Source organism: Camarhynchus parvulus, chromosome 1A, assembly GCF_901933205.1.
Source record: "Camarhynchus parvulus chromosome 1A, STF_HiC, whole genome shotgun sequence".
NCBI lineage: Eukaryota > Metazoa > Chordata > Aves > Passeriformes > Thraupidae > Camarhynchus > Camarhynchus parvulus.
The window spans coordinates 36,282,782-36,309,189 of NC_044586.1; the positions used below are offsets into that span (position 1 = coordinate 36,282,782).

Sequence of the window (26,408 nt, forward strand, 5' to 3'; positions counted from 1 at the left end):
TCAAGGGAGATAGCAATGCTCCTTACTTAGAGGCAGGACGCCCAAAGATGACCCAGCAGCCAGCACAATTAGCACTGAAACCTGGCATATTTATTGCCAATGCCTAAGGTTCCTCTGCTTCCTAGTACTTTTCTGCAAAGTTAACAGAGCCTGCAGGATATAGTACACTAGGTTAATTTTGATCTAGTATATCCTGAACTTGAAACAAGTAAATTAACTCAAAACTCCAATTACCCTTTACAAAACACGTTTTAAGACAGCTCATAAATTAATTTTCCTAATGCCCTGCTAAGCTGCGTACATGCCATCTGCATTTACAAAATTGTTAATTCAGAATTACCAAAAGCAAGAGCTCAACAAAGTTCAAGTGCAATGTGTGACAGCAGCACAACTGCACTCAGTACAAAGGAAACTGGAAACTACACTATACCTTGCTTTTATGTAAGAGAAGCAAAAAAGTTCATGTTTTAGCCCATCTTTTCTTAGCTGAAACACATTTCTGGAAGTATGCAAATTTTAATTTTTTTATTTAAGTGCACAGAAACTTTTCAAAACCAATCTCAAGAATTTAAGTAACGTGTTCATGTGATTGCTTAGTATTTAAATATATGTTGACTCTCAAAATGTTTGCCCAGGTTCTTACCAAAATACATTGATTCTCATGCTCTTTCTATTGAGGCAACTCAGCTAAAACCATTTTTTTATTAAACAGGAAAAAAAAAGAGACAAATTTGTAGCTCATTTTATTTGTGTCTGAAAGTCATGACAGTACTGCCAATGGTCTTTGTTGCTTTTGGGTGCATTACAAGCAGTAAACCCAGTTGATTAAGAGCTGGAATTTCACATGTAGAGATTTTTTGTACTTAGTATTGGAGTGAAGCTATGGAGCCCTCCCGACTAGATCTGGAAGGTTAAAATGTCACCTGGTATGAAAAGGTAAAGTATACTGACAAAAGAAGGAACTGTAATGTCCACTAGGATTTCACTCAGTATTCAGGACTGCAGAAATGGCCCACAACTCCAAGTTCATGGTAAATAAAAGACATTACATGAATTAATTAGAAATGACAATGATTCTCAAATGAAGTTCACCTCAGTCACAACTTCAAAGAAAAAAAATCTTGGTGGTAGTAAACTTTCTTAGAACAATGGAGCTGTAGCGCTTGTTGTTTGGCAGAACTAGGATCTCTTGAGACTGAAGTGAGTAGGGTGGAAGTGCAAAGACATTCTTTTATCCATTCACAAATCTCTCCCTAAAGAACAACTCTTTGAAAACAGGAAGTCACTCTCTGCTTGATAACTCAAACTTCTGAAAATAAATGGTTTTAGAGGTTATTTCAAACAAACAAACAAACAAACAACCCCCAAACCCTCAAAGACAGAAACCACAGCAAAATCCACATTTATACGTTGTTTGAAGCCCAGATATTGAAATATTGTGAACAAAATCAAGACTACAAAACAACTTTGCTTGTCTTTTAGTTCAAGACTCAGAAAGTAAAGTTTTCCACAAATATAAGTATCATTCCAGAGTTTACTTTATAAAATGGAAAATATAGATGAAAAGTTTTAGAAATATTCAAGTTGTGCATAAGCTTTTGAAAGAAAAGCATAACGTGCCTGAGATTCAGAAACAGAAACCTAATTTAGTAACTCTGGTACTCTAATGCTACCTTAGAGAACAACTTACAACTGCATTTTGTTATATAGTTAATCAACTTTTTATTTGTCTTTATTCTCCTCCCCACACACAGGCAAAATAAAAGCAATAAATTGAAATATAGCCTAATGCTGTTGGGACAGCAGTATAAAATTGAACAAAAAGCTGTTTGTCTACACTTGGCTGCATCATCAGATTACAATTTAAAAAGTGCTACATAGCTGTACATAGACTATTTTTGACAATTCACATCTAGTATAAAACTTTCTACTGCTGATATGTCTAAACTGAAGTCTAGAACTAGTGTAGTATTGTGGCCAAACTTCTTTCCAACTAAGCTCTTTTCAAAACTGGCAAAAATTAGAAAACTTGGGGAAAAAATTCATTGTTTGACTCATCCAATTTGTTGACACCATTTTAAAAGAAGAAAAATTCTCATCTTTACTGTTGACCTGTAAGAAAATGGCAATTTTACTTAAAACATTTAATCCAAATTTCAAACTCCTGCCACCTTTCATTTCTAGCATGACAGAATCAGTATGTCTTATGAAAGGACTGTAATATCTAATTCCATAATACTTTTCCAGAATTTAAGTCTCTTATGCAGGAGAACAGTAGTAGTGAGCTTACACTTAATTCATTTGGACATCTGAAAATATCTTGCAATGTCTCAAATTGTCTTCTAAATTAGGCAACTAACATTCATTTCACAGAATAATTTGAGAATGAAAAGGGCACTAGGATAAGGTAAGATATAAGAGAAAATTATATTGCAAGGAAAGAGTCCTAATATGAAGAGTGCAATTCCATTAAATAATACTTTTGTATTTCAGGACATAAATACTACTTTTTCCATAGAAGGCTCAGACTTTAAATACTGACATATATCAGTTTCAGATTAGAGAGGAAATAAAGCAGTGTGCACTGTAAGCATAAGCTAACTTTACAAGCAGTTACACATGTGTATTAACAGCAAATTTGCAAAAAACGCTTGCATTAGTTCTCAAAATGTGAGTTATGCATGTTTTCATCCAAAGCTTTAGGAGAAGCATTCAGTTTCTGTACAAGTAGTTCAAGTGTGAACTTCTTAAGCATTGGTACATAATGGAATTGTCATGAAGATACGTAACAGTTTGCTTCAAAATGTCAGCAGACAGGATTCTTTTCTACAACTGGTAACTGCTTACATACTTCCAGTTCCCATGGGGAACTGGGTCCTCACTTCCTCAGTGGGAACAGCTTTTCACACCACAATTATTTAGACATGAAGAGAATTCTAATGTGTTTTTCTTTACACTTCATAATTTCATTAGCAACATTTTGTCAAGCATCTTCCGTTTAACAAATGGGACGCTGCTCCCTTGAAGCTTGCCTAAATTTTCAAGAATATCAGGGTTTAGGTGCTACCTGGGTTACAATGTGCTGGCTTTATACATCTGAAATTAGTTCTAAATACAGGGGATGGGGGAACATATTTCCCTTCTTTAGCACAATCTTTAGATGTTAAAGCCTAGAGATTCTGAAAATTTGACTTCCTTAAGGGTTTGATCCAACTGAATACCTCTAATGCTGAAGAACAGAACCACCAAGAATGCTTCAGTACAGAGCTTTTCAGGACAAAGCCTGATCTTCCCTGTCAACAGTATTCTTTGGCTGGACACCAAGACCAGACCAAGGCCCCTTCTATGATGTTCTCAGAAGAATTTTCTCTTACTCCCACCCAATGCTATCTGTACAGCTGCCTGGAAAAGAAACACATTAGAAGGACCAATAAAAGGACAGCCAGGACATAAAAGTGTTACAAGCCCTGAATAAGCAGAGGTTGGAAATGAAGGGAAGAAAAATTCACCAAAGAAGGTAAGTACCTCGTGAAAAAAGAACTAGGGTATCTAGTGCTCCTGTCTCCTTACTCTGGGGACCAAGCAGGATGGGGATTATCACATCTTAAGATTTCTAATGATAAATGAAAAATAATTTCAATCTTAAATCTGTCTCTGCACAGTAGAAGTATATTACCTACATTAAACAATAGTGATGACTGATGAAACTACCAGCAGGAAGGATCAGATGGGCTTCTTAATTCACTTGGGGCAACATAAACTATCACAAAGCTTACCAGTATTAGCTAAACTAATCTGATTGAATTTGCAGGAATGAATTAGAACAAGCTCTCTGATAATTCTGTGCCAGAGAAACAGGAGGTACCAAGGATTTGGGTGTGGCATAAATTTCCAGCAGCACAGCCAAGATCAGGAAATCATCTACAGTCCATGCATTCCACTCTTCAGTCCAACACTATTAACAGGGATTTCAAATTGGCAAAATTCTACGCTCCGTACTGCAAGAATGCTCTTCTGCAGATTTCTTTAAAACCAAACAAATAAGGTTTTGTTCATGCAGGTATCATGCAGAAAAATCATTCTGTCTCCCAAGATAATTTTTTTTTTTTGCTGGACTAAGTAAATTTAAACAATTAATTCTCCCTGGAAAGAAGGAAAATAACAGGCAACATATTTTCAAGCATCCAAAACAGCCACTGATGGTGTAGCCTTTGAAGACAGCTATTTTTTTGTTAGACGTTTCCTTTTGTTAGAGCTTGGCATATTCCAAGTCCAGAAATAAATGGAATTTCATTCAGTCAGAAATTCATTCACAGTAACACATGGGATACTATTAGAATAAATATCTATGGCATGTATTTGTCAGAAAACAAAGACATAGGGGCTCCTCTTCATCCTAAGACGTATGAATCTGCACTGTGCAAGAGATTTAAAAATCAATATTTACTAGCACTACTAAAACACAAAACATTCAAGTAGTATAACTGTAATGCAAGCCCTTGCATGGCAATCCAAATTTATTGAACTACTGATGCTAAGTCATACAAAATTGCACCACTTTAATTAAGGCTTTTAGTTTACATTTGGCCACCTCCAAGCAGTTGTAACATTAGGTTGGTCAATTTAAATACTGTGGCTCCCTGTTGGATATACACACAATCTTTACACCCAAACGTTAATGCATACAAAGCAACAAGGCATTGTTAAATAAATCAGCAAAAGTTAATTACTGCAACTTAGGCCCTGTGACCAATTACACATGATTAAAATTACTTCCCACATTCACATCCACAGTACTCTTCCACCATTTAACATCTCAACCAAAACGTTACACATGTAAAACAATCACTAACAGGCAAAAGTACTAAACCTGTATATTTGGTATTGCAAATACACTTATGCATGAGCAAGCAAGGGAATTCACAGTGAGAATCTACAGCTGCAGAAGCCCAAAAATGATTTACAAAAAATTGTTAAATCATTAAAAAATTGTTTTAAAATATACACTTCTTGTTGTAGACCCCCACTGTACACACAACTATAAACATTGTTCCCTATGTAAACAAGGAAAAGGAAACATACAATAAAAGGTTGAAAAGTCTGGACATTTCCTTCCCAACAGATATTAAAGGCCATGTCTTTAGTCAGACGTTATACTGAAAGGACTCTTAAAGACTAGGTCACTGTCTCCACAGGTTTTTCCTAAAATTAAAAAACTATATAGCCGTTGTGTTAATCAAAGCGCTTTTGTACAATACGATGATGATGATGATGATCCTGTATTTCTTTAAAAAAGTTACAATAAGCTACAAATACCGATGAAGCAAAGTTATCTGGAGTAGTCTATATAGGAGCTCTTTGGACTTTCTTTTATTATGCTAAAATAGTGGTGCTTTTAGGATTTACATTATTGTACTCTCCAATAGAAAGTGGGGATTGTTGAAGTATACAGTACACAGTTTTCATACATGTACAACATTGGTGGATGAACAATGTCTCTTATCAGTAATACTGGATGTAGGCTCTGGTTTTACCAGTTGCATACACAGAATATTTAGAAGTAAAAATCTCTCATGACACTGGAAAGTGATAGAATGTGCAAACTGATGTAGCTTTCATCCATTTCTTAAAGGGTACCACCACAGGAAAGTCCATTTAAGATGTTGGTAGGTTTAATAAAGTTGGAATGCTGGCACTGTTGAATTGGGCAACAGTTCTTCAGACCTGTAACAACAAAACAAGGGATTAGCATTAGTAACAACTATTTGTCCTTGTTCTTTAATTAAAACAGCTACAGCAGGAACTAGCAAAGTTCTTGTCAAACAGAAAATAACCTTAACACTTCTCTAATCATACACTTCCTACTGTACACATACAAATAACACACTATCTCAATTACTATCCTAACTGGATTAGGATACATAGATGAATCCAGGCTGCACTGTGGAAGTAATATTTGATTGATGGGACTAGTTTTGCTTACAGCATGACAGTTCCCATGGCTTTGAAAACAAACACTACTGAAGGATCAAAGCTCTTGAATCAAAAGTCCTGTTAAGGAAATGGAGCGACCATTTCTGCCACCCTCAGTAATGCTTTTGGAACCCTCTTAGTTTTACTTTTAACTGATCTAAGTTGTTCAAACTGAGGAGGTTCTAATATACCAAGAAAGAGTTATGCATGGCACAACCTGATTATGAATAAAAAGCCTACAATTTCTGACAGTGAGCTGTCCTACTAGGATCCTTCAGTATATCCAATAGGTCACCTGGATGACAAAATAATGGATCACAGCACTGAAGTAACTGCACCACTCTATGCTCAGTAACACTGAAAGAAAGGGAGGTAATAGCCAACTTTGATGATGTCAGGTCAATCAAGACAGACCTCTGCTCATACTAAGGCTTGGAGATAGAAAGAGGAAAATAACCTGCCCAGAAACCCCCCAAAAATTTGCAGAAAAAAAAGTCCATGCCTCCTGACTAACTTCTGGAAAGCTTGTTTAAAGAGCAGGCTGGAGCTTGCTTTATCCTTCAGCACCATTCTTTGTGCACATATTAAGTCATGCAGAAATTTAGCCAACTGCAAACAAGTAAGAAATTGGTCTAGTAACCAATAGCTTCAGGTGAATTATTTGGAGTGTTACAATGATCACTTCACCTTTCTTATCCAAATATACTAATTACCATTTAGCCTCCAAAATAGGCACAGTCTCAAGAAAGGAAGCTAAATTCCTATGACATCACACAAGCATATGCAGGAGTTCAAAGCAGAAAGAGACACCACCATGCAAACTACAATATTGTACTGTGTGCATTCCAGATAACTGAGCTTTTGCAGTAGATTTTATCAGGCTTAAAAGAGAAAACCATGTTTCCAAAAGCTTTGAAATATGAGAGGAAACATTGTTAGTTTGAGCTCTACCAAAAGCTCAAATTGGTAGAAAAAGCGAATTGAGAAAAAGGCCCCCAGAATAGTGTGAACAGTATGTCTGCACATATTTGTAGTTCTGACTTTGAAATGGCAAAAGGAAGACCATTAAACATTTCTATGATAATGTTAATCAAGAATTTTCAACACTGTTCTGCATCAACAGCTACCAGAGCTGTTTAGGGTATTTTAGCTGTTGCTTTGCTTGTTTTGAATAGCCATAATGCACAGAAAATTTAAAATGTTTACCTGGCTCAGAGCTACAGTACAGCTATGCATTAAAGTAGCTGACATGATGACTTTTTGCGTGCTTTTCCAGGCACTGGAGTTTTTCTGTTAATTTGTCGCACAAGGTCATAAAAGATCTGAAAAGACAGAAATCAGTTGATTATGGATATTAGGAGGCTTCTCTTAAAATCTTAAGCCTTCAATTTTCACACATAATACACTCACATATTCAAGAACCCCTGAAAATATTTAGTTACCACAAAGCTATAAATTGTATACTTAGTTAATAACTGGTTGGTTGTCTTTTTTTCTTGCTTAAGATAATTGTCTGCCAAGGGTGCTACAGTTTCAATGAAGCAAACTGAAAAGGCATCTATAACCCACAGCTATTTAATCTCTGGGTCAAACTCATCTGAACTCACATGAAAAATGCCACAGTGATCAACTACTGTATAGTATTACTTTGCAGTTTAGCAGTAAGGTCAAGAAGGAGGTCACAGCTTTCTTCTAACTCAAATCACTCTTAGGATATTTTTTTAAAGAAAATTCTAGTAAGTTTTAACTATACATTTTTCATGGTAACTCACATACACTATATATTCAGTAACGGTAACAGTCCAGTAACAGTCTCTTGTATTTGAATGAGATCATGCTTTTCCAGAAACTTAAAAAATACTGAAGTCTAAAGAACTAATTCCACCTGTCTAGACCTACAGCATGACAGAAGCATAAAATTTCCTAGAAAAGTAACTCATTTATGGGACTCTCACACTTTGAGTCTCCTAGAATTCTAACGAGAACATGATTTTTTGAAAGGCTAATGTAAAACAAATCAACACACAATGTTTCAACAGCATCTGTTTCATTCATAATTGACATTGCTCCAATTACTTCTACATCTCATAAACTAAGCAAGCCCTCCTGCTAAAGCCATCCTGGCACTTTCTTAAGCACTGGCTGCAAAGCAGCAAATGTTCTAACAAGGGCTTATAGTATTTGCTGGAAGTTCTAGTTTATTGAATGTATGGCTTTTATACAGTTACGGTGATTAATTCGACTTTTTTTAAAAGTCAGTGGCTTCCAGAAATTCCCACCTAATTAAACACATATTACTTATTTTAAAAATCAGCTGTGCTAAAACCACCATACTGTTTTGATTACTTGCAAGTCTAGCACAGAGGCCCTTTCAACTTCACTGATGCTGCCAACAATGTTTTCCAGATGATCTAATGAACTGTAGGATTTATCATAAAATTCAAGCTGTTCCAGAAATGTAAATACTAACACAGATTCGTTTTCCCAATTTTTTGTATCCCTTTCCTCATGCTGGCATCCCCCACTGGATAAAAAGGCATGCATTATGGCAAATTCCCAAAATTCATGCATTTGATTAATTGTCTAGCTTCTGTTAAATAAACAAGTAGATATATAGTAGAGAGGCTTTTGCATCCCTTCTACTTTACAGAGCAGCTAATTTTAACAAAACATTCAGCAGTTTTTCTATTTACCATCTCAAGTAGTGTTAACACGGAGTAACTTAAATCAAGTAGTTTTAGTGACTTAACTCTCTTAAAGGTCTTTAAAAAAAGAAGTCTAGCAGTACAATCTCAATTGATAAGAGATTGTAGCAACTAAGGAATGGAACATGAGAGAAATATTTACCCTACATTATTACAAAGATAATTTGAAAATTACACTAATTACATTTAAATCAATATAATTTGAAAAAATTCCATGTCAAAGCTAAATACATCCCTTAACATAAACATCTCATATCAGTGGGGTACAGTTTTGTCCATTGTAGTGAATATTATTTCATGATTTTGTTAGTTTTTCCTTGACGAACAGTAAACAGTTGTCAGGACAGTGTCCCATTCTTCTACCCTGACACCTCTCCCCATCACAGGTAAAATGTCTTACCTCGTTAACATTTATCTTTGATTTTGCAGAAGACTCTAAGAATGCACAGTTATTCCATTGCCTTGCTAGGTTCTGACCTTGTTCCTTTCCCACAACTCTTTCATCTTCCAAGTCACACTTATTGCCAACCAGAATCATAGGCACCTAAAAAACAATTCAATGCCAGCATTCAATGCCAATTCAATGCTATAAAACTACTAAAATTTTATAGTGGCACAGTGTAAATGCACACCTAAAAGCCATCTGATTCCTTAGAGGATTCTGATTTTCAGAATAATCAAGCTCTGTTATAATGATTCTTACAAATTCCAAAATTTGGAAACAGTGACCTGTCCCGGGTAGCATGACGAAGGATGCTAAAGCTCCTTTCACCATTCCCCTACTCTCAGCATAGCACACAGTTCTTATTAGCAAGCTACAGCACACAGAGAAAAGGAACATGCTACCTTACCAGCATTCTCAGCTACAGAAAATGCTGAATTGACCTTTGTAGCAAGAAAACAGCATCATCTATTTTTCCCCCCCTTTGTTTCTTTTACTAATTTAAGGACATAGCTAAAGTCCTCACAGATTCAAGTGCTGAAAAAAGGTTTACAATATTTTGACCATTTAATTTCCCCGCACTAAGAAAGCAAGTCATGCCTAAGTTTGGGCGTAAGAAAAACTTTTTCTGTGAATTCTGATGGAAACTGAATTTGCAACTTGAAGCTTAGTATCTTTTTCCTGATACTATGGAATGCCTTTCAGGACTGAGCAGTGTCTTCTGAAAAAATACAGTTCTAAGGAAATACCTCCAAAATGCTACTAATCAGTGTAAATATAACACACGAAGTAAGATTTTAAATATCATGATATTTATCTTGATTTTATTGTACAAAACTAATTTCATGGTAAAGAAGGCTGTAACTTGGTAGGTTGTGGATGGGAAACTTAAATATTAACCTTCTGAGATACATTTGTGGTAATGGGTAATAAATTACTTCAAGAAGAAATCAGCTGAACATAGGCAAGACATGCAAGTGTTTATGGTCAAGGAAGTGCAAAGTGGTTTGTATTAAAAATGTCTTAATGCGCTTCCCTGAAATGGTTAATATATTCTGTGTCTGCTGACAGCAGAAGCCTATGCAGATACATGCAGTAAGGAATGTATCAAAGTTATCAAAGTTTGCATAAACACAGTTTAAATGACATGATCATGCTTCTAAACTGTTTATTGCTTATTTTTTTCTTCAATAAAGTAGTTTTCCTGCCTGAAGGCTAAAAGCTACAAGGTGTTTCTGTTAAAAACACACTCTTATACTCATGTTTTCACATTTGAAATACTTCTTTTCCTTTATTAGGGGACCAAGCATACACTTCCTCCAAGTGCTGTAAGGTTCTTTTAATAATTGATAAAATATAATGTTTTAACCTCACTTTATATCTTTAATAATGCTAAGAGATGCATAATAGAAATTGTGTGGAAATAGGGTGACTGAACTTAATTGCAAGCAGACAGACAAAATATAAAAGCTACATAACATGCAAGTTTTAAGGTTACAACTTTAAATTTTATGCTTTTAAAATACCATAAACAGTAGGGTTACTGAGTAGAAAACTTCACTCATAGTAATTGAGGCAACAATAGCTGCTTTAGAAATGCTTGCTGCAGTCTAATGAATAAAGTTATACCCAGTTTCAATTAAGGTATTTTAAATGAAGATTAAACAATTCTCCATATAACACATGACAAGTTACATTTCTCCAGTTTACCTTAAGAGTTGCATTTCTGTTCTATGCATCTACTGGTTCATATATCTTAATTTAAAACTTGGAGACCACCTGACCACAGTGTGTACACTGCAACATGCTGAGGAAAACTTTAAGTATTAAATATTTTTAGAGATCTTACATCATCAGTGTCTTTGACTCGAAGAATCTGTTCTCTTAGATCCTGTAAATCATTAAATGTAGACTGAGCTGTGATGGAATATACTAATGCAAAACCTTGTCCATTTTTCATGTATAGATCTCTCATCGCTGTAAACTGTTCCTGCAATTACAAAAAAGACAGAGATGTTGCACTCAATTTGCATTTTACTTGCACAAACTGCTACAAACTTTAGGTCTAGTTTAGAGAAACTAGAGTAATTTCACTGGAGAGAAGTACAGTAGAAGGTACACTGTAATCTGTAGGTTACAGAAGCTAAACTGCTCCTGAACCTCTCCTAACACACCAACATTTTCTCCATATCCTGATAGTTCCTTAAAATAGATCATAAAGTGAATGCATCCCTTTTCACACCCAATTTTGTAGTCTAGGAAATTTTCTATGGTAAATTCTACATTAATTTTCAAGGAGATGGACTAGAGGATGGAGACACTCAATAGACTTGTCACATTTCCATGACTTCAGGACCAACTATGATATTGCATAAAAAGACTCACTGGTGCACTCTTACCAATACAACTGTAGAATGGCACGTGCCTCTTTCCCATTGGCGACTTGGCTATGTGGTGCCTGATCAATCACTCCCTGTCCCTTGCTGTATGTCAGATGAAAAGTGCCATTTATTGCTAGAAACAGCCACTCCATCTTACTGTATATTTACAGAGTATTAATCTAATAGGGAATTTAAATAAGTTATTATTGTACCAGATTACTGCCACACTTCAGAGAACACATGTTAAACTCCAAGAATCTTGAGCTTAAACTCATTGGAATCAATAAAGGAAATTACTGGTTTCAGTAATATTGGAACTAGTCAGAGCAAAACCTGACCACTATGCAAAGGGTCAGCATAACCCCTGTGCTTTGAGCTCCTATAAGCTGACGGAAGCAATACTATTTTTATCCCAATGTCACAGCACATCTCACACACAAAAGAAAAAGGACATCAGAAGAAAGCATGTATTCTGTACAGCAACAGAAATCAAATCGCAGTGGCCAGTGGGTCCTAATTTTTTTCTGGGCAACAAACTTAAAACAAGAGCACAATCTCTTTAAAAATGCTCTATTTCTTTCCCCTGTTACAGAATATGAGCTCATGGGAAGCTTGCAATTAATTTTCTGCTGCGATACTCAAGTTTACTTTAGAACACACTGTATTATCAGTATTTAGGAAAGTTGTTCTTTACATACCGTTCCTGCAGTATCTAAGATTTCAAGCATACACTGTTGTGCATCTACTTCAACTTGCTGTCAAGAGAGAAAGATATGGTTATAATTTTTCCCCTTGCAACTCTCCCCTCCAAAGACATCAGAAATTGTGTGATTTTTTTATAAGTAAATTCATAATGCATAAAGCAACATAATGGCTTAAGAAGATTGTTTGGATATACACTTTGAAAACAGCAGGAAGAAGCCTTTCAAAGAGTCCCAGTGACATTTTCAAATGCAGTGTCAGCAGCCAACTACCACTTTGCAAAGTGATTAGGGATTTTTGATTATTTAAAAGGAGGCTGCTAAATTTGTAATGATGGTTATCAGCAACTAGCACATCTAATTTCCACTTGTTTCAGGGATCATCACAGATTGAAAGAAAAGTACAAGTGAAAGCCAGAAAACTAGACTGGCATAGTAAGGCTCATTTAATAGTAATTTACATCTACAAGAGAGCAAGTAGTACACAGCAAACAATTAAACAGCCACCACTAAAAGTGGTGTCCCCAAAACAAGCCTTTAGGAACACTAATTAGAAAACTGACCCGGCTTAGAAAAGTTTGCAAAGAATGGAAGGTTTAAAAAGACAGAAGAATTGCTGTATTCATTCCAGAGCTCCTATATCTACTGGACATAACCTCAAAGAATTGGCCCTGAGGGTAGCAAAGGACATGGAAGTGCCCTCAAGCTGTTTCAAGCAGACTAACCACATTTTAATTTTGTTTTTGTTTTTTTTTTTTCTTTCAAGCTACTGGTAAATTTCCCTTGTTTCCATTTGCATGTAAAATTCCTAATTAACAGATTACGTCTTCTCCATTTATGCACTGTCACTAGTTTAATTTGCAGCTGTTCTTCTGCAACTAGATTTGAGCTGGGGACAGGGAAGAGGAGTATTTCCCCTCCTCTCACACCTCCCCCCTGTCCCCTATGGATTGTGATTCCTTAAAAATAAAAAAAAATTAAAAATCACTATTTTAACAGGTATTGTTGCTGAAGTTATTCAGCTAATTAAGCAGCATTTATTAACTTTAAGAAGAAATATTTGGAGAGTAAACCAAGGCATAAAGTTTCAAGACTTCAAGCTCAATTATTTAGATGGACAAGTCACATCCTCTCAACTTTTAATATTATAAAATTACATTTAACAAAATGGCATAGAATTTCAACTGCCAAACCAATATATTGTGAAGGCAAGAAGCAAGTTAGAATTGTAACCAACAGTGAGAAGGTGAAAATGACTACATAAAATGTTGTCCAGACTTTAGCAAGACTTCAGCAATCTGGCTGATTTGAAAAGAAGGATACCCAGAGTTATTACTAGTTATTTCAGGAACAAACCTGAAAGGAATAGTATAAATCTTTTTTAGCAGCAAAACAAAAAAAAAATGTAGTTAGCAAACTGCAAAATTTCTTAAGATGGCATTACTTTTTTAGGCTCCATGGAAACAGTCTTTGGAACAATTCACTCAGCAAACATCATGATTCTACTATGACCTAAAGAATGTAAATATATAACAAAGGAAACACTTTACTTTAGATCAGCCTGTGAATGTTTTTTGGAGTAATTTACTGGGCTTGACCCGGCAAAGTCCTGCACTAAACACTGAGATATGGTCAAAAATTCCTGCTTCTCTAATACAGAAAAAGTGTCAACATAGAATTTGGTTCTGCTATTGTGTCTTTAATAACAGTTCTAGCTTTGACTGGAAGCCCCCATAGTTTAGATGGACTTGGGTTTTTCTAACATACAGTTTCTATAAGGTCAAAGAAAAGAGGTTTGAAATTATTATTTTGTTCTCACTAATTCCTATTCTGTTCAGGAAATATTCTGGTGACTGTAGGCTGCAACAGTTGTTAATTCACCGATACAAATGTTGCTCAGTGCTGAAGGAGGAGGTCTTGCAGTTTGCTCATTCTCAGCTAGGGCTTGTGCATCTTGCCTCCCTTGTATAGACACCAACATTTTTGTGGCCGCACGATGAGCAACAACAGAGTATTAATACATATGAAAAGTAATTCAGCTAAAAAAGACAGATAGATTAAGAAACTGACACAGCCAAAAACTTATCTCTTGCACTAAATGGTTAATGGTAGCACTTTGGTATAAATTATCTTAGTCTGGAATCTTAATCGTGGTCTCAGGTGAAACTGAAGAGTGAGCAATATGGAGATTCAAGATGATGCAAGCAGAATCAGACCTTTCAGCCTGTCATGCTGATGACAGGAAGAGAGAAACTAACAGGTCACTTGCTGTAAATGCTCGTTCATTTATGACAGGTTTGTGTTAACTTATTAATAAAACAACAACCCATCTAATGGAAGCATATCTAGCTATCATTTAAATTGTTATGTGTACAGTATGATAGATGCCAGTGTTCTAAGGGTGTGAAGTTGTTTTTAGCTATTTTTCTAGTAGCAAAGCAGCATTGTACCTCCAAGACCAAATCTACCTGGAAATATTAACACACAAACAAACTAATAATATATAAAATTTATAAATATTATAAAATTGAGAAGTGGTAATTTTTAAAATATTTTTTTGCAATCTCTGTTCCCAACTCTGACAATGAAATAACTATTTTTTACAGACTAGCCAGCAAGATATTATGCTTAAATGTTAAAATGTTAGTCTTGAATTATTTCTTTTAAGCAAACTTTAGGAGAACATTTATATTTCAAACTTGTTACCTGGTTTAATATGGCATACCCATTTTCAAGCAGTGAAATATTTGACAATATGTATTACAGCTTTAAGTGTCTAACGCTAGAGACATCTTTTGTATATACCTTTCTGTAGGAGTCCTCTATCGTAGGATCGTATTTTTCAACAAATATTCCTTGAACAAACTGTACAGTCTGCAACACAAAAGCTCTTGTAAGATTCTCTTACATAGCGACATTTTGTAAACATTGTACACAAATCACTGTTCTAGGTATATACTCTGTTATCCATAACATTTTTAAAGCAAATCAAACAATTGTCATAACTATAATTGTAAGAAACAATGGAAAGTTATGCCTATTTAACTGTTATATGAAGCAATGCTATACTTTCCTTTATCCACCACCACATGGAAGGTAAGAATTAAAGGATGTATCAATTTAAGGTTTGCCTAACTCTTAAAATCAGTATTAGTTTCTAGTTGACCAGGATACAATACAGCTGCACAGCTTTTACATTTGTATTTAGAACTACTTCATTTTCTGCTACTTATTTGCCAGCACAGGAATTAGTCAAAAAACAACTGCCAGCTTTCACTAGTCTTAACTACACTCAGTAGGCTGTTCCTGTGTACCTAGCACAAAGGACGTTTTTAGCACAAGTCAAATGGAACTTAAGACTCAATGGCCAAGCCAGAGCAGGCACATTCAAATCCAGAAATGCTGCACTGAGATAAAGAATTCAAAGGTGAACGAAAATGCTATTTCCCACTCTAACATGATTTAAGTTTTTCTTTATGAACTGCTGCACAAGAGAATACTTCTTACTCAGGGGAGTGGGTAAGCTCTGGAGCTTACTTTATGGTAAGGTGCACAATTAAACAGAAAGATGCAAAGTTCTTAGGTGGGCTAAGAATATCATATTTTGTGAACTTTTTCAATTCTAGGCTAGGTCAGACTAAAACATTCTGTAATCATTTAATTGTAAATAAAAGAGCTCATGCATTTTAATCATCTACCTGCCACAGGTATATACCTACTCTCACAGAAAGGACACAGCAAACACACTAAGCTACCCGCCAACATGCAAACCTATATTTCTATCTGCATAAAAATATTAGTGCTAAAAACACTACGCAAACAGCAACCTGAACAACTTTCTAGAGACAGGACTTAGAGGGGCAAGCTAGTTCATATCCTTTGAGAGAGTCACAGAGGAGCTTGATTTCCCACAGACTGATAGCTAGTTTATCTGTTGAAACCAGACACCCCCATAATGCTGCAGCTCTGCACCTCACTGCATGAGACTGATCAAGCACCATCAACCAAACCCATACAACAGCAGCCTGTGAGTATGCACCAATGGATGCAGATGCACCCAGTAAAGGATCTACCTACTGGCCATGATGCCTCACTGGGCATTACTTACATTTATTTGTGCACACTTACATAAAGAAATGTACATTAGTGAAGAGTGAATTAGAGAGAAAAAATACAATAAGCCTAAAAAAAAACATACTTGAACTGCCTCATACTTACCAGAGCAGACTTTCCAACACCTCCAGAACCAAGAACCACTAGCTTGTATTCACGCATGATGCAAGAGATAAATCACCCTCAATACCTGAAACACACAAAACACCAGTCTGATTAAAATTTGACCTATATGCAGGAAGTACAATAATGACACCACAATCCAGTTCACTAAGCAGGGTTTGATAAAAGTTCCTTAGTTAACTTCTTTAATACAGCAGTTTTTTTTCTAACTATCAACTCTTAACGCAGCCACAGTAAAATGCCGCAAACCATCAGATAAAGTATTTTCTCTACCTCATTACTGGTTCTCCCACAAATATCAAATAAACCCTACTATACTAAAGCTAACAGTTACTATTCATAAGAAATAATTATCCAAGAGGAGATAGCATGAATTTTAAGCATGAATTTTATCATTCTGAAACACTTAAGCACTAAACAAAGAAGCAGAGAGACTTTTACAAGAAAATTAAAATCTCCCCTTCCCAGCAAACAAACACTTCTCAAAAAGAACAGCATGATCCCAGAAATCACTTTCCAAAAAAAATCCCTTCCCTAGTCTGAAAACTGTTTAATGTTCCACTAGATTTATTATGACTTATTTAATGAGTAAGCGGAAGCAACTAAAATAGTATTTTGAGACTACACCTCTTATACAAGCTAGATCTGCTTCACTAGCTGGCGTGGCTACCAACAGCAAACTATGGGATCTGTATGCTCATCTTTGTTGGAAACTGACCCATAAAACCAAAACAAGGCCACAGATTTTGGGACATGTCTTTGGTTCATAGCACTCAAAATCCCACCCCACCTCTTGCAGTCTGGCTGGCAATGAGCTAGCAGGACTGTTACTGCTTTCCTGAGGAAGGTCTCAGCTCCTTTCCTGCACGGACTCTAGCACTTATGAGATTGAGTTACCCGTTTTCTCCCCTCTCCACCCCCAAAGAAAGATGAAACCCTCCCCAGCTAATGAATAATCTACAGGCCAGGGAAAAGGGAAAGTGTAAGGATCCAACTCAGGTGCTTGTAAAAGGTAAGCGCTGGGAAAGTAAGGTAAGAAACACTCTTCTCATCAGCAGTAATTTGACAGTATCTCTGAAATTTCTGAAATACCATCTGTTAGGTGTTGAGCACAAAATGCTAAGATGATTTACACAGAAATTAAACCACCATGGTAGAGTCCTGCCTTTACCATCACCGATTAAATCTACCGATTCTCAGAAGACAGAGAAATCAAGACACGAGGTCCTGTATATTCTTGCAAATGCATAATCTTTCAATTATCTAAACTGTCCCTCACAAAAAGAACACAAGAAGAAAGCCTAAAGGAAATAACTGACCTGATGTCCAGCAAAAGAGATGTCTCCAAAGGCTTCCATTACCAATACATTTTGAGACTCTTTGGTGATTTTCCCACCTAATAGGACATCTTTTCACTCCTGACTTAAAAAACTATTTCCCTCCCAACAGAATTTTTTGCAAACACAGATCATGAGAACCATTCACACCGCAAGTTTAATCTGTTTTGCACCACTGTAAATGCTGTTAGATCCAAAAATCTGTAAATTGTCCAGTCTTTCCATAAACACTATTGTTTCCAACTGTCCTGAAAGGCACCTCTCAAACTCATGACAAGTTAAGCCTATAACTACATTATTGTAATTTATTTAAAACAAACATTCAGTTATCCTTTTATTTTTATAAGGGTATCACTAGAATGACAAAAACATAGTGAGCATAGAGGAAATCCCAGTACAGTAATCTGGGTGAACTGCAGCAATTTCATTGTCTTTTCTTCTAAAAGTTTAGGCTGAATTTTTCAGTCCTCAGACTGAAGTTAACAACTAAATATGGAGATATCAATAATGAAGGCTGACAGTAGTTTAAAAGTAGCAGAACTTCAGCAGCAGGTACCAGATATCGGTTTTAAGTTATTTCTGACTTTTTCTTACTCAATGATCTACAATTCCAAATCCTGAAATAAACTAACTTGGTTTTAGTGAGAGACTGCCAATTTCATTTTTGGCTCTGAAATAGCAATTCAGGAATTTAATGCAAGCTGAAGCTTCTTTCAGCATCCAGATTTGAAAGTTCAACCCTAAATATCCAATCACTGTACAACATTCTGGAGCTGATTTTCCTGCTTGAAGTGGTGGCACACAAAGCATATATAATATGGTATTACAGTGTGGTTAGGCAATCTTCTTAATCAATGAACACCTAAGTAAAAAGCTTTTTAAGATCTTTGAGGACAGAGCCATACTGCAGTAGAAGTTAAACATTTCTCTGACCTTCCCTCCAAATTCAAGCAACGGACAATACAAATACTAACTTCTTTCCCCATGACACTTTTTTGTCATTTGTACAGTTACTCTTTAACTCACCAAGAGCATGCAGTAATGTTTAATATAGCATAGAGGTAGCTTGGCATCCCTGCACTGATGCCACCTTGGAATGGAACACGAATGTATTCTCTAAAACAGTTTAAGAAAGCCAACCTGGACATCCCTAACATGGCAGGCAGCAGAGCACCTGCTCCCTGCTTATAGTCTGCTGCCACTTACATCTACCACCCCACTGCCTTTGAGCAACAGTACTGATGTCACTCCACCTTTCTCTTACTGTTTTCTAACAGAAAAGAAAACTTCAACTCCTAGCTAAAAGAGCTTTCCTAAGAAAATTTTCCTGCTTGCAGGTCTTTGCCTCCTCATCCAAGAAGCCACTGGATCATGCAGGACACTGCAGTCTTCCACACTATTTGATATTGTTAAAGCCTAGCACATACTTTTTCATTGACCACTATGCCTGATGGCTGCAAGCATGCCTCAGACTCACCTTCGGCTCTGATCCTTCCTGAACTTGACTTTCCAACAATTCCCAGCTAACCTGACCTAGCTCTGCTCTTGATCAAACCTATTTTTCCATATCGGAACTTGTAGAATCTGCTGGCATCCTAAATCTCAAGCATGCTCTCACTTTATTTTTCAGTTGATACAATGCTTGACTCTGGAACTAATAATGTATCCAGATTCATCTGGATGTCAACAAGATTTCCTTTTAACTCAATGACAAATGAGTGAGGGAAAAAGCAGAAGGCAAAGTCTAAAAGAGGAAGTTTAAGTCATAAAACACAGTGTCTGGCTGGCATTTGTACAATAAGTTAGGGTCAAGTACAACAACAGTATCTGTCTGTAGTCCCCAGATCACTTTGGGGATACAAAATGATTATACTTGAACAGGCATAACAGAAATAAAGATACTAGGATATGAGAGCAAGAGATAGGCAGGATGTACCCAGATTTATTGGACACTTGAGATGTATCTACCCAACCACCCAACAGTTAAATCGAAGTAAGTTTAAACTTATTCCTAGCAAATATAACAAGTAACTTGTTTGAATCCCCCTCTTCATTTAATGGAGTTTATTTTAAGGGAGAAATTTTGCTTTAAAGGTTGTCTACCTATAAGGTGACTGATCTGCAGAAGGGAGAGAAACGCCAACTTTCCTTTGCTTTTTCATTTTTCCATTCCCCTATCTTCAGGCAGGAAAATACTGTCAACCATAGCCCCTATGCAGAGGCTAAAGTGCAAGAAGATAGGAAGCATGCAAAAAATAAGACCTTTTTTTTAATTTAGTTTGAGCAGGTACTGCCTTCTAACAGCTGAGTTGAGTATTTATATGCACAGATATATCTGACATAACTGAACTGTGGAGATGCCTAATGCAAGATTTAGCTAGAAAAAATGAGGGAAGCTACTCTTTAAAAAACAGCACTATCACAAAATTGATTCTAATGCTGTCTAATACAATCTTACAAAAGTACAGAGCTAAATTCTAGACTGCCTCCATTAGCTGCCAGTGACACCCCAGGAACTGTCTTCCATACTTCCTGAGACGTAACTCCATAAAATCACTGTATCTGTGCCTCTCTCACTAGTCTGTTCATATTACCTTTTGTACTTAGTCCATTAGTGCAGAATGTACTAATGAATGCATTAAGCTAACTGATTAATTCTACTTCTTCATGGCATACTTAAAATTAAAGTACTTGATGAACTACAAGAGCACATGCACACACTTGATATGCACACGGACACTTTTCCCAGTAAAGATTGTCTCTGAAGGACGAGCAGCATATCTTTGAATAAACCCATTAGAACAGAAGAAAGAAAGGTTAACCAGGACAAGTCACTGAAAATGCAGCATTTCAAAAGTTTCATATCTGACAAGGACTGTAAACATGGAACTTGCTTTCTGTTTCTGTCCTTCTCAGATAAACCAGGAAAAAGTGCCTCCTGGACATTTTCTTCAATAGTTTCTCGAAGCATGTCTCCAGAAAAATGCAAACCAAAGATGATGCTAAGGAAGCTGAGGAATAAATAACCTTACTATAGAGGTGAATGGAAAAAAAACCTGCACACTTACTGTTTGTAAAGCTTTTCTAAAAAGCAACCACTCAATGAAGAATTCAAGGAAATTCATAATCATTGGTAATTGGGCTTGATGTGACAATTGTGAAAGTGGGGTGGGTTTTTTATTTTTTATTTAGTTGTCTTTCAATTCCTTCAGTTTCAAATTTTGGGTTCTGATTGAACTTTGTTATTTAAGTGATGGGAAAGCTAATAATCCTATTTTTTTCAAGTGATATTAAGCCATATTAAGCTGTAAGTGGACCTCAGCCCCAGTCTGAAGACATGAACTAAGTACAGTCACTTACTTGAAGATATCCCCAAGACTTGCTTATGTGAACTAGTTGTTCGGGTGTGGAATTAAATAAACTGGCCCTCCAAGAAGTCTTATCATTTTCAGAAGGGATCATGATTATTTAGCACTTCATAGACAGCATGATTCTTGTTCAGACCCTGACATTTTGGTTGCACTGTTTTCACTAAAATTTTCCTAATACTTTTGCCTCAGAGTATTTACCTCTGTGGAAAAGAGACTTTGTTAGAATCACCTTGAGAACAGCACTCCTAAATTAATCCCAAATATTTGCATGAGAAAAAAAAAGAGTCAAACACTAGACAGACAGATGAAACAAATTAACTGACTGGTTTACCTGCTTACAATTAGAAGCCAAGGAAAAAAAAATCCAATCTTTTTCTCAGAAAGGGGATACTAGCTGTGTGACAAAACATGATAACAATGGTCAGATATTTGGAAAAATAGCACTAGTTCAGTCACAGGACCAGCCAAACTCAGAGGATTATGTCTTTTCAGAGATGTTTCCCATTTCTGAGACTGCAATAGTCACAGATGGCCAAACCATCCCAGATTCCACTATGCTTTTAATCTCCTGGTTTAGAACCTTCATTTCAGGTAAACAACTAATTAAGAGATGATGTGTGCTGCTCTTAGTATTCCCCAAACACTTACATGTGAGATGTCCTAAATTCTTATCTCTCAACTCTGAAGAGGGTTCCCCCTCTCTGGAATAATTTCAGCGCATAAGCAGAACTTTGACAACATAGCCCAAAGTGGAAGCCTGTTCATTTTCACCAACTTTTAGAGGCTTTATAAGTTAAAGCAATTCAGATAACCCTTACTCAACAGGGTAAGTGTACCTCTAATAAAAGAGAAATTAAACTACTCCAGAGCTGACTTTGACACATTTATAAAAATTCATAAAAAACATTATTCAGAAACCAGTTCTGAAAAGCTGATCGGGATCTAATAAAGACTTTCATACTCAAGATTCCTGTAAGTACAGCTACCAACTGTTCAGTAAACAAAGTTAAATGCAATTTTTATTTCTAGTTTTTATCTGCTTTTGATAGTTTCTGGTCTTGATGTATTTCATCAGTTGAACAGCTAGTATCTTTTGGGCATTAATACTGTAATTTTTCCTGAACAAAAATAGCTCTTCAATTATGTTCAAATATTTTAACTGATGTCAGACAACCTTTAGAGGATTTTCAAAAAGCTGGCTAGGTGGTTGAGCTTATTCAGTGACATGAAATCATACTGACCACCTGAGAAACAGCCAGAGGCCTGAGAACAAGCTACTGCAGCACAAACATGGCACTAAGGTTTAACCTGCTCCTTGAAAAGCCCACAGGGACACTTACACAGAGAAAGCTTAACCAAGTTTTCCTCCTTCCACTGAAGGGAGCTACCTTGATTAATACTGCACACAGGGACCATTTCTGCAAAAGCAGCTAACAGCATCTGACCTTGTGAGACTAGTTCCACTGTCTATAATTGGCACAGCTGAATAAAATCAGATTTTTTTTTCTTAAGCCAAAGTTAACTCCCAGCTAGATCTTAAATTTGAACATAAATTTATTGGATGTTGTAAGGGTAAAAGCTGCCTGCCTAAAGTCCCTGATATCTCAAGATGAAAGTTTCCTGATGTGAGAGACTAGCAATCATATGCAACTTGCACTAGATTCATGCAAAATATAAAAAGCATTTTCAAAGCAAGTGATGTAACGAACATTCTTATGTTACTAAGAATATGCTATGCTTCAACACTTACTGAGTTAAAGTTTCAACTTTGTGCAAAAATTCTAATGTGTCAATTCAAATGTGGAGTACTTTACAAAGCCTATGCTATAGTATCTATTTAAGTTTCAACAGTAATTTGTAACATTTATCAGGTATATTCTTAGGTTTTGTGGCTGTTTGCCACGATCTACATTTTCTCCCTATTCCCGTCAAATAGGCACCATCCCCTAGGAAAATTGTTTGTGAGCACCCTACCAGTCAGACTTACAGTTAAAATTATAACCTCGGAATTCCTGGACAAGCTGAATTGCAAGTAATTTTTATGCTTGCAAAGAAAATCCAGGCAGGCAATAAACAGAAACAACACAGAGATTTTTAAAAATACTATAAGTATATTAAATTAAGAGAATGCATAATTACTATGTTACAATATCTTGCTATGCATAAGCTAGATATTCAACCATAAAGCAAGTTCTGAGAACTGAGACAGCAATTTGATGCTGTGAATTTGGCTCTGCTGTCATTACAGAGAAGGATCAGTATTTAGCTCTACAATTTTTCCAAGTTAATGGATTGCCACATTGTAGTATACATAACATTACCTGATATGCATGCTTCTGATTAAGAGCAGATGTAACTATTTGTTTGTCCCCATAATTGTTACACTAAATTTTATCTTTCAAGCTTCAAAACAAGGTAATACCCAGCAGGACTACAAGTAAGGCATGCAAGTTTTCAGAGTTAAGATATTTCTTTTTTAAGTGCAGTTTGAAAGTTACTTAAGGCTTGCCAGCTGGCTTAAGATACTCTTCTTTGGAAAAGGCATCTTAATTTCTCTTTCAGAAGCAAGACCTAGTCTCAAATTCCATCTGGTATCTGCTTAATATCTGGCAATCCTAACTCTACTTTGATTGTGACACTGGCTGCTGAACTAGTAAAGCCTGGTATCAGGTTTCCTTCTACAGACATAAGCCAATGCTAGGTTTAACTGCAATTCCAGGATCACCTTTTGCCTCTCCTCTATTTTTCTCCATAACATACACATTATATATATACCCCTGGCAACACCAGAGCTTGCATGCCAATGTATCATTACTTGTACTATCTTCACTATAGGAAGTTTGGGTTTTATTCAGGTTTGTTTAGATTACTAACACATCATCAAGGCACAGATATAAAGATTTCCTTCATCATTATATGACGTTTTGTTACTGGCCATTTAAATCCAGCTAGTGTAGGCCCTTTATGTACAAAGTATCCTTCTGCAGTACAATTTACAGTAATTCTATTACTAATCAGGTTGGTAGCCAGAGAGAAGTCTTACAAATTCCCATATGTCATTTTAATTAAGATTAGAAGTTTTATCTGTTGAAAAGACACTGATTCTATGCAAATTGCGACTACTCACTACTAGCATTCATTAACAGGAATAAAATTATCTCTTTCACGATAACTGAACCATACCAGCAAAGTCTCAAGTAATTGTAACTCACGTCTGTTTTAACTCTCAATACTTCCTAATACTTCCCTAAGAGAAACATGGTATTTGAACATGAGCAACAAACCTCACTGAAAGTCACTCAAATTACACCTATATTCACCAATGGTTCTTTTGTTACAGCTTCAGACATCTTTCTGAGGGTAACCTGACAAAGGCATACACTGACACCCAGCAACAACCACTATTTTCTGCTACATGGTTTTGCTACTTGTGCAATGACAGAGGTTCAACCTTAACTGCTTCTTTTCACAATTAACTTCATTAGCTGAATCCACTAATGAACACGAGCTTCTAAAGGGTCTGAAACGCTTAATGGAAGAGGGTGAAACCTGAGCAAAAAAAAAAAATCCTGTTCTCTTTCTGGCAGCAAGGCAGTACCACTTTGAACCTAGGGATGGTTGCTCCGCAGACAATGTCCAACGCACAAGCAAACCTTAACTAGAAGATGACAACTGTAAACTGTAGACACTGACCTTCACACCTCTGCCCTTGGTTGCTCTTTAGGCAACTGTTAAGTTGCTACAAGCTTCAGAAGAGGGTATTTAAGAAAAACCCCAAACACAAAAAATGTTCAACCAATTAAAACTAAACCCCACAGAAAAAATCTCACCCACTAAAACAATTCCCCATCCCCTTGTCCCCTGCCAAAATCCCCAACCAACAAAACAAATCCAACCCAAAAAACAAACCAACAGTCCTCATAAAAACAAGTTCTAGCTAATATGTGCATGCAAAGCTGTGAACTGCCATAGCTCTACACCTGCTCTGTGAGTGGCTCATGCACCTTAGCACCCCCAGAACTCTCATTTAATGGGCCACAAATTTTCAAGAGGTGAAAGATCTGAGTTAGGAGCATAACCCCAAAGGTAAGCAATTCACACTTGCAAGCCTGAGCTCATATCCTCTCCCATGAGGACACCTACACAAAAAACTGAATAATTTTAACCAAATGAATCTGAATTACACTCATCCCCACACCACTTTCAATTACATGGACTAGATCTTTAGTACTGAGTTACCAAATTAATGAGGATTAAACTTGTTTAATCAAGTCTCCACAAGATTCTATTTGAATCTTCTTAAGATCACTCTTGTTCATATTTAGACCGTAATTCTTGGTTCCTCTGCATCTTTAAAGCTTGCCATTTTCTGGAGAAACCTGTCATACCTCAAGACTCACTTTGCTAGAAGTCAAATTGTATTTGGTTTGCATGGCAATGTTTTGTTAGCTAGGTGGCTTCTGTGAGAAGCTGCCAGAAGCTTCCCCCATCTCCAGTGCCAGATAGGCTCCAGGACAGACCCACTGCAGGCCAAAGCTGAGTCCATCAGTAACAGCAGCACCTATTGAACAACATATTTAAGAAGAGGGTTGGAGGGGTCAACTGTTAGGGGAACAACAGCAGCAGAGAAAGGAGTGAGAATATGCAAGAGCAACAACTCTGCAGACACCAAAGTGAAGCAAAGTAGGAGGGGGAGGAGGTACTGCAGGTGCCCGTGCAGAGATTTGCCTGCAGCCCACGGTGGGACAGGCTGTCCCACTGCAGCCCACGGAATTGCACAGTGGAGCAGAGATCCATTGGCAGCCCACGGAGCCCAGGCCAGAGTAGCTAAACACCTGGAGACTGTAACACTATGGGAATGCTGGAATAGTTTGTTCTTGAAGGACTGCACCCCTAGAAGGGACTGCCACTGGAGAAGTTTGTGAAGGACTATCTCCCATGGGAGAGACCCCACACTGGAGTAGGGAGTGTGTGGAGTCCTACTGAGGAAGGAGCAGCAGAGACAACATGTACATGCTATTGACTGTAGCCCCCATTTCCTACCCCACTGTGCCTCTAAGGGAGAGGTAGCAGAAAATTTAGGAGCTAAGTTCAGCCTGGGAAGAAGGTGTCACTAAGATTTGGGTTTATTTCTCATTATCCTATCCTATATGATTTGCAATAAATTAAACTGATTTCCTCAAGCTGACAACTATTTTATCCCCATGACAACAACTGGCAAGCAGCCTTCCCTGTCCTTATCTTGACCCACAAGCCTTGTGC

The 26,408-nt window shown here is 36.7% G+C and overlaps 1 protein-coding gene across 1 annotated transcript in view; it reads right to left on the minus strand.

Annotated features, from left to right (window-relative positions):
- Positions 1–727: 727 nt before the first annotated feature.
- RAP1B (RAP1B, member of RAS oncogene family) overlaps positions 728–26,408 on the minus strand; it is a 34,701-nt gene continuing 9,020 nt past the window's right edge. Inside the window, exons 2-8 of the mRNA XM_030959492.1 lie at positions 16,421–16,505; positions 15,008–15,076; positions 12,200–12,256; positions 10,970–11,110; positions 9,079–9,222; positions 7,180–7,295; positions 728–5,724 (exon numbers count right to left, since the gene is read on the minus strand). Coding sequence (XP_030815352.1) covers positions 7,209–7,295; positions 9,079–9,222; positions 10,970–11,110; positions 12,200–12,256; positions 15,008–15,076; positions 16,421–16,477 — 555 coding nt within the window. The 5' untranslated portion in view covers positions 16,478–16,505 and the 3' untranslated portion in view covers positions 728–5,724; positions 7,180–7,208. The remainder of the gene's footprint in view (positions 5,725–7,179; positions 7,296–9,078; positions 9,223–10,969; positions 11,111–12,199; positions 12,257–15,007; positions 15,077–16,420; positions 16,506–26,408) is intronic.